This window comes from Arachis ipaensis, chromosome B05, assembly GCF_000816755.2.
Source record: "Arachis ipaensis cultivar K30076 chromosome B05, Araip1.1, whole genome shotgun sequence".
NCBI lineage: Eukaryota > Viridiplantae > Streptophyta > Magnoliopsida > Fabales > Fabaceae > Arachis > Arachis ipaensis.
This window is the reverse complement of record NC_029789.2, coordinates 18076541-18088082: the sequence shown is the minus strand read 5'-3', so window position 1 is coordinate 18088082 and position 11542 is coordinate 18076541. Positions and strand designations below refer to the sequence as shown.

The following is an 11542-nucleotide window of genomic DNA, read 5'->3' as shown; positions in this document are numbered from 1 at the left end:
ATCAGGCCTTATTCTGAGTTGGGTTGAGCTCTTGGAGTTGGTTTAGTTGCTGAGAAATTGTGATGATGAGAAAGAAGATTTTGGGATCTTGTAATAGGGGTTTAAAGGAATAAATGCTGAGAGTCTCCATCATTGTATTTTAGATTCTGGTGAATCTGTTGTCTCTCATTTGGTTTCTTTTTTCTTTTCTGTGGGCAACCACACTACATGGAAGGTAGTTGATTCGTAATTACTCTATTGTTCCAAGCTCTTTCTTTGACGATTCAGCAAACTTGTTCACATTATCCATACATTGTTCAAAACTTCATTGAGATCTAGTTCTTGGCTTGTTGCATCAGAATCCTTTTATTGTTGGAAAATAAAGAAATCATATATTATGATCATTAGAACACTAGAACAGTAGAGCATTTTTCACTTTAAGTTTTAAAGCTTTGACTTGTAGGTGACTTGAATTCTGTGTATTATTCATTTGTGATATCTGGATTCAATGTTTATTTATTTGCTTATAGGTTAGTTGCAAAACTTCTGAATTTCAGGATATTGTAATCAGTCTTAATTCTCAAATATGGCATCAAAATCATTTAAGCCTAGTCGATTGTCTCAATCAAGTTCAACAAGGTCTGATGTCAATGAAAGCCAGAAAGTAACATTTGCTCGGAGAACGTCCTCCGGTCGCTATGTCAGCTACTCTAGAGATGATCTTGACAGTGAACTCGGGAGCACTGACTTTGCGAATTATACAGTGCATTTACCGCCAACCCCAGACAACCAACCTATGGATCCATCGATTTCACAGAAAGTTGAGGAGCAGTATGTGTCGAATTCACTCTTCACGGGTGGATTCAACAGTGTTACAAGAGCCCATTTGATGGATAAGGTGATAGAATCCGAGGCAAACCATCCACAGATGGCCGGAGCAAAAGGATCCTCATGTGCAATTCCTGGTTGTGATTCTAAAGTGATGAGTGATGAGCGCGGCGTTGATATTCTTCCTTGTGAGTGTGACTTTAAGATATGTAGGGATTGTTATATAGATGCAGTAAAAGCAGGAGGTGGGATATGCCCGGGATGCAAGGAGCCGTATAAGAACACAGAATTAGATGAAGTGGCGGTGGACAATTCACGCCCCCTTCCGCTTCCTCCGCCTAGTGGAATGTCTAAAATGGAGAGGAGATTGTCCTTGATGAAGTCAACAAAGTCAGCATTAATGAGGAGCCAAACCGGAGACTTTGATCATAATAGGTGGCTCTTTGAGACAAAGGGAACCTATGGCTATGGCAATGCTATATGGCCAAAGGAAGGAGGTTTTGGAAATGAAAAAGAGGATGGTGTTGCTGAGCCAACTGAGTTAATGAACAGACCCTGGAGGCCGCTTACTCGGAAATTGAAGATACCTGCTGCTGTTCTAAGTCCATATCGGTATATAACTCTTTAGTTTAAGTACTTTACTGAAAGAATGATAATTCATTGATAACAACCATAACGGCCTTCTATTTTATAAAATGATATAAAAACTTAAACAATGTAGTTCCTCATTGTTATGAATGGCCATTTGATATCTTAGTATTGCAACATATGATTGGTTGGTGAATATGTGTTTATTATGACTTAAACCATGATGTTCACTTCACATTTTACGATTTTTATGACTTGATGTGTTTATTATATAACATGTATAATGGTAATGAACTCTAGAAGTATCATTTATCTGTGCCATATCATGATTTTCTTCTTGTTGCGAATGTTATTACAGCTTGCTCATTTTTGTTCGATTGGTCGTCCTGACTCTATTCCTTATGTGGAGAGTGAGCCACAAAAATACTGATGCAATCTGGCTGTGGGGTATGTCCGTTGTTTGTGAGATATGGTTTGCCTTCTCCTGGCTTCTAGATCAACTTCCCAAACTATGCCCGATAAATCGTTCCACGGATCTCAATGTTCTGAAGGAAAAGTTCGAGACACCGACTCCTAACAATCCTACAGGGAAGTCTGATCTTCCAGGCATTGATGTCTTTGTGTCTACTGCAGATCCGGAGAAAGAACCACCTCTTGTCACAGCAAACACTATATTGTCCATTTTAGCTGCTGATTACCCTGTTGAGAAGCTTTCTTGCTATGTTTCCGATGATGGAGGTGCCCTTCTTACTTTTGAGGCAATGGCTGAAGCTGCCAGCTTTGCTAATATTTGGGTCCCCTTCTGTCGTAAACACGATATCGAGCCAAGGAATCCTGAATCATATTTCAGCCTAAAGAGAGATCCTTACAAGAACAAAGTAAAGCCAGATTTTGTCAAGGATCGAAGACGGGTGAAGCGTGAGTATGATGAGTTCAAGGTTAGGATCAATAGTTTGCCTGACTCAATCCGTCGTCGGTCCGATGCCTATCATGCTAGAGAGGAAATCAAGGCCATGAAACTTCAGAGGCAAAACAAAGAAGACGAACCCATAGAACCGGCAAAGATTCCAAAAGCAACATGGATGGCTGATGGAACTCATTGGCCAGGTACTTGGTTAAGTCCTACATCTGAACACACAAGGGGAGACCATGCTGGTATAATTCAGGTACTAAATTAGTTCTCATGGAGAATTTTTTTTCCCCCCCCCTGAATCCGAATGTTAAGTCCTAGAGAGATTGCTGATGACACAAAATTGCACTTTATAAATGATGCAGGTGATGTTAAAACCTCCCAGTGATGAACCTCTTCTTGGAAATGCTGATGATACAAAGCTCATTGATGTGACTAACGTTGATATCCGACTTCCCCTTCTTGTTTATGTTTCCCGGGAGAAGCGTCCGGGCTATGATCACAACAAAAAGGCTGGGGCCATGAATGCCTTGGTCCGAGCCTCAGCCATAATGTCTAATGGTCCTTTTATACTCAATCTTGACTGCGACCACTATATCTACAACTCCAAAGCTATGAGGGAAGGCATGTGCTTTATGATGGATCGTGGAGGCGACCGCATTTGTTATGTCCAGTTCCCCCAGAGATTCGAGGGGATCGATCCCTCTGATAGATATGCTAATCACAACACCGTCTTCTTTGATGTCAACATGAGAGCCCTTGATGGACTTCAAGGGCCAGTCTATGTGGGAACTGGGTGCCTTTTCAGACGCGTTGCGCTATACGGTTTCGACCCACCACGTTCAAAAGAGCATAACCAGGGTTGTTGTAGTTGCTGCTTTGGTCGTCAGAAGAAGCTTGCTTCAATGGCAAGCACCCCCGAAGAGAACAGGGCACTAAGAATGGGTGAATCTGATGATGAAGAAATGAATCTATCTTTGTTCCCTAAGAAGTTTGGAAACTCAACATTCCTCATTGATTCAATCCCAGTGGCAGAGTTCCAAGGTAGACCTCTTGCTGATCACCCTGCTGTGAAAAATGGACGGCCACCGGGTGCTCTCACCATTCCCCGGGATCTTCTTGATGCATCAACCGTGGCCGAGGCCATCAGTGTCATCTCCTGTTGGTACGAGGACAAGACCGAGTGGGGACAGCGAGTTGGATGGATCTACGGCTCGGTTACTGAGGATGTGGTCACTGGATATAGGATGCACAACAGGGGATGGAAATCAGTTTACTGTGTGACTAAGCGCGATGCCTTCCGCGGCACGGCACCAATAAATCTCACTGACAGGCTGCATCAGGTCCTTAGATGGGCTACTGGCTCAGTTGAAATATTCTTCTCACGGAACAATGCCCTTCTTGCTAGCCCAAGAATGAAATTTCTTCAACGTATCGCATACCTCAACGTCGGAATTTACCCGTTCACTTCCATATTCCTTATTGTCTACTGCTTCCTCCCGGCGCTATCCCTCTTCTCCGGCCAGTTCATTGTGCAGACTCTCAATGTTACTTTCCTTTCTTATCTATTAGGCATCACTATCACTTTGTGCATGCTTGCAGTGCTCGAAATCAAGTGGTCCGGCATTGAGTTGGAAGAGTGGTGGCGAAACGAGCAGTTCTGGCTGATTGGAGGGACCAGTGCTCATCTAGCTGCAGTCCTCCAAGGCTTGCTCAAAGTCATAGCCGGGATAGAGATCTCGTTCACATTGACTTCAAAATCTGCCGGCGATGACGTAGATGACGAGTTTGCTGACCTCTACATTGTGAAATGGACATCCCTGATGATCCCACCAATAACAATCATGATGGTTAATTTGATAGCAATTGCAGTGGGAGTTAGCAGAACGATATACAGTGTGATACCGCAGTGGAGCCGTCTAATAGGTGGTGTTTTCTTCAGTTTCTGGGTGTTGACTCATCTATACCCATTTGCAAAAGGTTTGATGGGAAGGAGAGGGAGGACACCTACCATTGTTTTTGTATGGTCAGGACTCATAGCAATCACAATCTCTCTCTTGTGGGTGGCAATCAATCCCCCTGCTGGTTCTAACCAAATTGGTGGTTCATTCCAGTTTCCATGATCATAGCTTTATTCTTTTTTGTCAGATGAATCTGTCAATTTTTTCTTTCTTTCTTTTGTTATTTAGATACATTCTTTTTTAGAACTTGTGAATTTAATTATGCTGTCTATTGTGCTTATGATTTTATTTAGAACTTGAATCCAAAAGTGAGGAAATGTCTACGGGTACTGACAAGGCCTTCGATCACTATTTCGTCAGTAATGCCTGAAAATTAATTACTTAGGTTGTTCCAATTTATAAGACACTCGATTTTTTTTTTCCCGTCAATTGCGAAGGTGGGCTTTTCAAGGGTCTTGGTTTCAGTTGAAGCTAGGCTAGGCTACCATGTGTCCATGTTTATGCAGGAGACCCATAAAAAAAGGTTCGGGGAGAAAATGTAAAAAGGTAAGCAAAAATAAATAATGAATATTATCTCCATCAACTATGGCCATGATTTTAAAGAATAATGTTATATATATTATTTTTAGGGAAAAAAACAGAAATAAGGCAAGAGAAGAAACAAATTACATGAATCAGTTACTGAAAATAGCTTCACGAATCAGCCAAAGCACACATTACTATGTAATTCGAACTAGCTAGATTCGAACTACATTAACATATAATTCGAATCAATTTAACTCGAATTATAAAGGAACACGTGCCCAAGCTAATTCGAATCTACATGATTCGAACTACCAATGTACATAATTCGAACTAAGTTGGTTCAAATTACACATTTCAACGCTTCTCCAAGATTCGAATTACATAGGATTTGGCTATATAAGGAGTACTATAAAAAAAAATTTAAATAGTTCATGAATATTCTTTTATAAATTTTTTTAATAAATTTATTTAAATTATACCACAAAAAAATATTTTATTCTATACAAAATAATTTAAAAAATGGCTTAAAAGATGTAAGGAGTACTATAAAAATTTGTAATGTCCTAATGACTTAGGACATTAAAGAAATACTCTACATAGTCGACATTAAAGAAATACTCTATATAGTCAATAATAATTTAAAAATTAAAATAAATATAGTTATAACCAGTATTTACCTAAATTACTAGAATATTACAAACTTTATAGTACTCCTAACATTTTTTAAGCCATTTTTTAAAATTATTTTGCATAGAATAAAGGACATTTTAAACCATTTTAAGCCATTTTCTATGCAAAACAATTTTTAAAAAATGGCTTAAAAAATGTTATGAGTACTATAAAAATTTGTAATATTCTAGTAATTTAGATAAATACTGGTTATAACTATATTTATTTTAATTTTTAAATTATTATTGACTATGTAGAGTATTTTTTTAATGTCTTAAGTCATTAGGACATTACAAATTTTTATAGTACTTCTAACATCTTTTAAGCCATTTTTTAAAATTATTTTGAATAAAATAGAATATTTTTTTTGTGATATAATTTAAATAAATTTATTAAAAAAATTTATAAAAAAATATTCCTGAACTATTTAAATATTTTTTTATAGTACTCCTTATATAGCCGAATTCTATGTAATTCGAATCAGCCACATTCAAATTACTATTTGAGTCAAATTGTGAGTAATTCGAAACAACTAGATTCGAATTACTTGGGGAAGCATTGAACTGTATAATTCGAACCAACCTAATTCGAATTATGTACATTGGTAGTTAGAATCATGTAGATTCGAATTAGTTTGGGCATGCGTTCCTTTATAATTCGAGTTAAATTGATTCGAATTATATGTTAATGTAGTTCGAATCCAGCTAGTTCGAATTACATAATAATGTGCTTTGGTTGATTCGTGAAGCTATTTTCAGTTTGGCTGATTCATGTAATTTGTTTCTTCCCTTGGCTTATTTCTATTTTTTGTCATTCTTTTTATACATTTTTATTTTTAATATTAAAAATAATTGATAAAAAATAAAAAAAAATAAAAATAAATTAAATTATATATATATTTATATATAAATATATTAGTGGCTGATTTTAATAAATGATTTTAATATATAAATAATATTTTTGTAAAAAAATATAAATGAAAATAGTATAAATGTCATTTCCCTTGTTTAGTGAATATCTTGTTTCAGAAGAAGCTATAGTAAATTTTCCTTTTTTATTGTGTTTAACCTTCAGCACTCGTGGCAAAACTGAAGGTACCCTGTCAATGCCATCAAGTATCTATTTTGATTTTTGACAGCAAAAATAAGAAAATACACTTTACAGTGTCGTTATTTTTTTTAAAGAAAAAAAAAACTATTCTCTTTTTGTTTCTTTAAGCACAAAAATATTGAAGCGAATTTTTTTTTTTCCTCTTCTAAAAGCACAATCAAGTTCACTAGGACTTTAGCTAAATTTGTTTATAACTCGGGCAGCGGCAGCAAGAAAAGAGAACCAGTAGGTAACTTTAATAGATGAAGAAGAAACCGCAATGACGATTGATTTAAGGAAATCTGAAATCACAAAACTAAGGAATCGATCAAAACCAATTTAATAGTAGTACAGAAGGCAAATGAAAAGGGATTATTTAACACTTATCTCTATCTGATAGAAAATGGATCATATGTATTGCTAAGCCAAATCAACTTCGAAATCAATACAGAAACATTTGGTTAATTTTTCGTGTAGCACATCATTTAGATTTCTTTCCTTGCTTCTTCTTGATGACTTCATCAATGTACATTATACCTTTCCCTTTGTAAACTTCAGGAGGCTTGCAATTGCGCACTGTGGCAGCAAACTGGTGCACCCTTTGCTTGTCAATTCCGGTGCAGCAAACCACATTGTTCTTGAAACAGAACACGCGCACCGCCGGCGGCACCGCCAATTCAACCTCGTGACTGTATCCAAGTTTCAAATACAATAACCGACCTTGAGCTTCCGCTCTCGCTTTGTATCCAACTCCGACAATTTTCAGAAAACGGAAAAACGACGCTTCCATATCTTAACCACCGACGAAGAATGAATTCTCCAAGATCCGATTCAAATTCAGTTCAGTGTTCAGTGTTCACTACTTCTACACCATGTTTTCAGAAATTAAATTAAAATTGACAAGCAAACTGAACTATATTGTGTTAGAAACTAAACGGAAGAAGCAAAAGAAAGCAAATATAGGATAATACAGCAAAAGAATATGAGAGATTCGGAAGTGACTAGAAGGAGAAAGGGAGAATTGGAACCAGTGTTGTGGAGGAGAGTAGAGGCGCCACCGGCGAGAAAGAAGACTGAATCCGCGGCGGAAGATGAGATTGGATTATAGACGATGCATCAAACAGAAGCTGTGATTTGATCGATTTCAGAAACAACACAAATGTCAAAATCGATGGGATGGTGGAGAAAGAGGCCTAAGAGAGAAGAATTGTGAGAATGAGACCGAGAAGAATAACCCTAGTGGCCTAGTTTCAGTGAGGCATCTCCTCAGCCCCATCATATACGCAGCCCAAACCTATTGGCCCAATGGGCTCAACCCATTTCTCAGTAATTTTTTTAGCTACGGTGTTTCCCAACTCAATATGTTAAAACACTGAGGGTGTGTCTGTAATACACGTTGGAGAGGATAAAAGTGCGTTTCAATGCTTTGAACGCTGTTCTTTGATGTTTGGCCATTTTTTTTATCTGAATGCCAACGTGATTCTACATTCCAAAAGCTCGTTCACTAGAAGCAAGAAATTATAACTTCTACGTTTATTCAACTTACGTTTAGGTTTGTTGCTAGTTATTATTGATTTTTCCATAATTTTTTCTAAATAAATACTGAGAATATTAAAACAATTATTCTAATTTTTGTGCACTATTTATTATTTTAATTTTTTATAATATGTATTATTGTTCCTATTAGAAATGATAAATTAAATAAAAAATTAATTATAAATAATAATAAAAATATAACTTTTAAAAAATTAAAACCTAAAATAATAATAAAAAAAAAATTATTAAAAGTACTTAAAAAGAGTACTAAAATATATTATTTTATATATTTTTTTAATTTAATAAATAAATATTAATTTTTACTATAAAAAATATTTAAAAAATTATTAATTTTATATGTTATTTTTTATTTAATAAATAAATATTAATTTTTATTATAATAGTAAAAAAATTATAATATACTAAAATAGAGAGTATTATAAAAAAATACTATATAAAAAAATACTAAAAGAAGTATTAAAAAATTAAATATATTTAAAAAAATAATATATAATAATTTAATATTATATTTTTTAATAATTAATTAATTATTTATCTAGAAGTTATTTTAACTAATATTATTCAAATAATATTTATTTGATCAAAATCAATTTTAGTAAAAATTGCCAAACATAAATCATATTAGCACAAACTCACTTCTACTCAAAATCAATTCTACAAAATCACTTCCATTCAAACTTTCAACGTAAATTCAAACACACACTGAATGTGTGTTTGGATTACAGTTTATAAACGAGAGTTTGCATAAAATTGATTTTGCAAACTTGATTTTGATGAAAAGTAAATTTGTGTTAAAGTGATTTATGTTTGGGCAATCTTTATATCAAAATAGATTATAATAAAATAAATTTTGTTTGGATTATACTATTCAAAATCACCTTTAGATAAAAAATAATTTTTTATTTAATTTACTTTACTTAATAGGATCAATAAATTATATTATAAAAAGATAATTAAAAAAATAATACAAAAAAATTACAATTTTAAAAATGTATAATATCAAACAAAAAATAAAAATAATAAATAATAAAAAAAGAGAATTCATATAAACAGAAATAATAAGAATTTCATAAATAATACAATAACATGTATTAAGAATAAAGTTGGTAAAATATAAATAAAGATTGAATATTGATGGCTAAAAGTCCATTGGTAAAATGCAGAAGTTCAAAATTGTTGCTTCTTATAAACATAATTTTAAATACAAAATCACTTCTACGTTTGTGAATAAAAAATTTGCCAAACCAAAAATTGAAATTTTTAAAAAATCTAAACTTTTCTCTTCCAACTTATTTTCTAAACACACCTTGATTTGTGGTTGCACGCAAGGTATTGATTTAGTGGTCATCATGTCTGGCTTAGATTTAACTAGGCCGAATAATAAATAAAAGAAAAAAGGACAAATAAGTCCCTGACCTTTTGTCCCGCGGACATTTTCGTTCTTGACCATTGAAAAATACTTTTAAGTTCCTGACCTTCACAAAACTTGGACGGATCAGTCCCTCCGTCCAAATGCCTCCGTCAGGGACTGATCCGTCCAAATGTCTTCGTCAGGGACTGATCCGTCCAAATTTTGTGAAGGTCAGGGACTTAAAAGTATTTTTCAATGGTCAGGGATGAAAATGTCTGTGGGACAAAAGGTCAGGGACCTATTTGTCCTTTTCTCTAAATAAAATCTTTTAACTATTGTGTGTGAATTTAGTGTTTTTTTTTCAATGCATAATAAAAAAACGGTTGGTTTTGCTTGTTTTTTTGTTTTTCTTTGGTCTTTGATTTTGCTTGTTTGACTTCAATGGATGGAATATGTTGTTTTCACTCCTTTTTTTTTTCACATATATCCTTTGTAGATACACTACTTTTTTTAGAGCTGTACATGCATCAGATAATAATCGCAGTATTTATCCGCATCCGATCTTAATTTTTTGGATATTATCCGATCCACAGAGTCATCGGATCGGATTACAGATTCGGCAGTGATATCCGCAGATTCGATCCGCAAATTCACATATCCGTACATCATATATAAATAGCATAGTTTAAGAAAGTAAACCTTAATGTGATATGAATTTTAGTGTGTTATTTTATGAATTTTATGATATTTTATTTTCAATTTTTTGTGTTGTACTTCAACTTAAAATAATTAAACTTAAATCTTGTGTTATTATTTTGTTTTTATTATTCACAAGAGAACTATTATTGATAATATTTTAGGAGTAAATAGATTTAAACAAATAAAAAATAATTTTTTTGGATATTTTTTTGTAAAAACAGCCAAACAGAATCTTAAAATAATTTTTTGAATTATGCGGATATACCCGATATCCGATCCGATCCTATCCGATCGGCAAGTATGCGAATCGAACCGGATCGGTTCCGTCCTAAAAAAATATGGATATGGTATCCGATTCGATACGATGAGTGTAGTGCAGATCGAATAGAATTTTAGGTTATATCCGATCCGATTCGATCCGTATGCCGCCCTAACTTTTCTTTTATCAAACAAAAATATTTATAAATTTATCTATGAATAAAAGTATTGCTGGAATGGAGTGTACTGCAAAAAACGTTAGTATAAATAGAGTAATAATTTACATAGGTTCTCGTTAAACTTTTAATCCAATATCTTTAAATTTTTATTTTGTTAGGTAAATTATTTTTAAGTCAGAATTTTTTAGAGATTAACGATACTCTTTTGCGAAGAAGTTGAAATGAGAATTTTTTTTTTAATGTCTTTTTTAAATAATGATAAAAGTTTATACGTCAAACTTATTAATTTTTAGAATTTAATTTTGATACCATGTGTAAAATAATTTTACATATATATACAATTACATAACGTTACGTTAATAAAAATAATTACATTTTATTTTAACGGCGTAGATAATCATCCAAAAAATAAATGTGACGACGGTGTAAACACAGTGTAAAACTGTCAATGCATTAAAATTAAACTCTAATTTCTAATACATAATTTAAGTTGATAATTAATTTATCTAACATAATGAAGATTAAAGACTAAAAATCTCTTATCATTATTTTTAGTTTAATTTTAATGGATTGACAGTGTAAAGCATTTTATACCGTCGTACAATTACTTTTATTTTTAGATGACCGCCGTCAAATCATCAACGTAAAAAATAAATATTTTTTATTTTTTATTAATGTATCGTTATGTAATTAAATGCACGTATTCCTACGTCAAAATTAAATTTTTTTTGGTGAATCTCTTACAAATTGATTTGGAATAATATTATGTAAACCAATTTGCATAGTCATACCAATTAATAATTTAAATGAAATTTCGGAAAAAAAAAAGTCATTGAAAAGGAGCGGCGTGCTAACTAGTAACTAACCGCCAACCAAGCAAGAATACTGGATGTGGATGATTTCTGTGTATGGCTGGCTGGCTGCCTGGCGGTAAGTTTACCTGCTTAGC

At 33.5% G+C, this 11542-nt stretch overlaps 2 protein-coding genes across 5 annotated transcripts in view; one reads left to right on the top strand and one right to left on the bottom strand.

The window, feature by feature from the left end:
• The window catches only part of LOC107643185 (cellulose synthase-like protein D3), a 5110-nt gene extending 493 nt beyond the window's left edge, over window positions 1-4617 (top strand). The window contains exons 1-4 of one of the 4 annotated variants that reach the window (XM_016346769.2): window positions 1-214; window positions 537-1419; window positions 1754-2561; window positions 2671-4617. In XM_016346769.2, the coding sequence (XP_016202255.1) occupies window positions 566-1419; window positions 1754-2561; window positions 2671-4428 (3420 nt within the window). In that variant the 5' untranslated portion in view covers window positions 1-214; window positions 537-565 and the 3' untranslated portion in view covers window positions 4429-4617. Of the gene's footprint in view, window positions 215-509; window positions 1420-1753; window positions 2562-2670 lie in introns of all 4 variants that reach the window. The other 3 variants (XM_016346768.2, XM_021123245.1, XM_021123246.1) reach the window with 3 other exon arrangements.
• On the bottom strand, window positions 6822-7812 carry LOC107643188 (60S ribosomal protein L6, mitochondrial). Its single transcript, XM_016346772.2, has 2 exons — window positions 7578-7812; window positions 6822-7414 (listed from the first exon to the last, which is right to left on the bottom strand). Exon 2 carries the CDS (start codon window positions 7337-7339, stop codon window positions 7031-7033), a length of 309 nt encoding a protein of 102 aa, XP_016202258.1. The 5' UTR covers window positions 7340-7414; window positions 7578-7812; the 3' UTR covers window positions 6822-7030.

Excerpts from the sequence above, each read along its gene's own strand:
- LOC107643188 (XM_016346772.2), bottom strand. The coding sequence starts at position 7,339 with ATGGAAGCGTCGTTTTTCCGTTTTCTGAAAATTGTCGGAGTTGGATAC.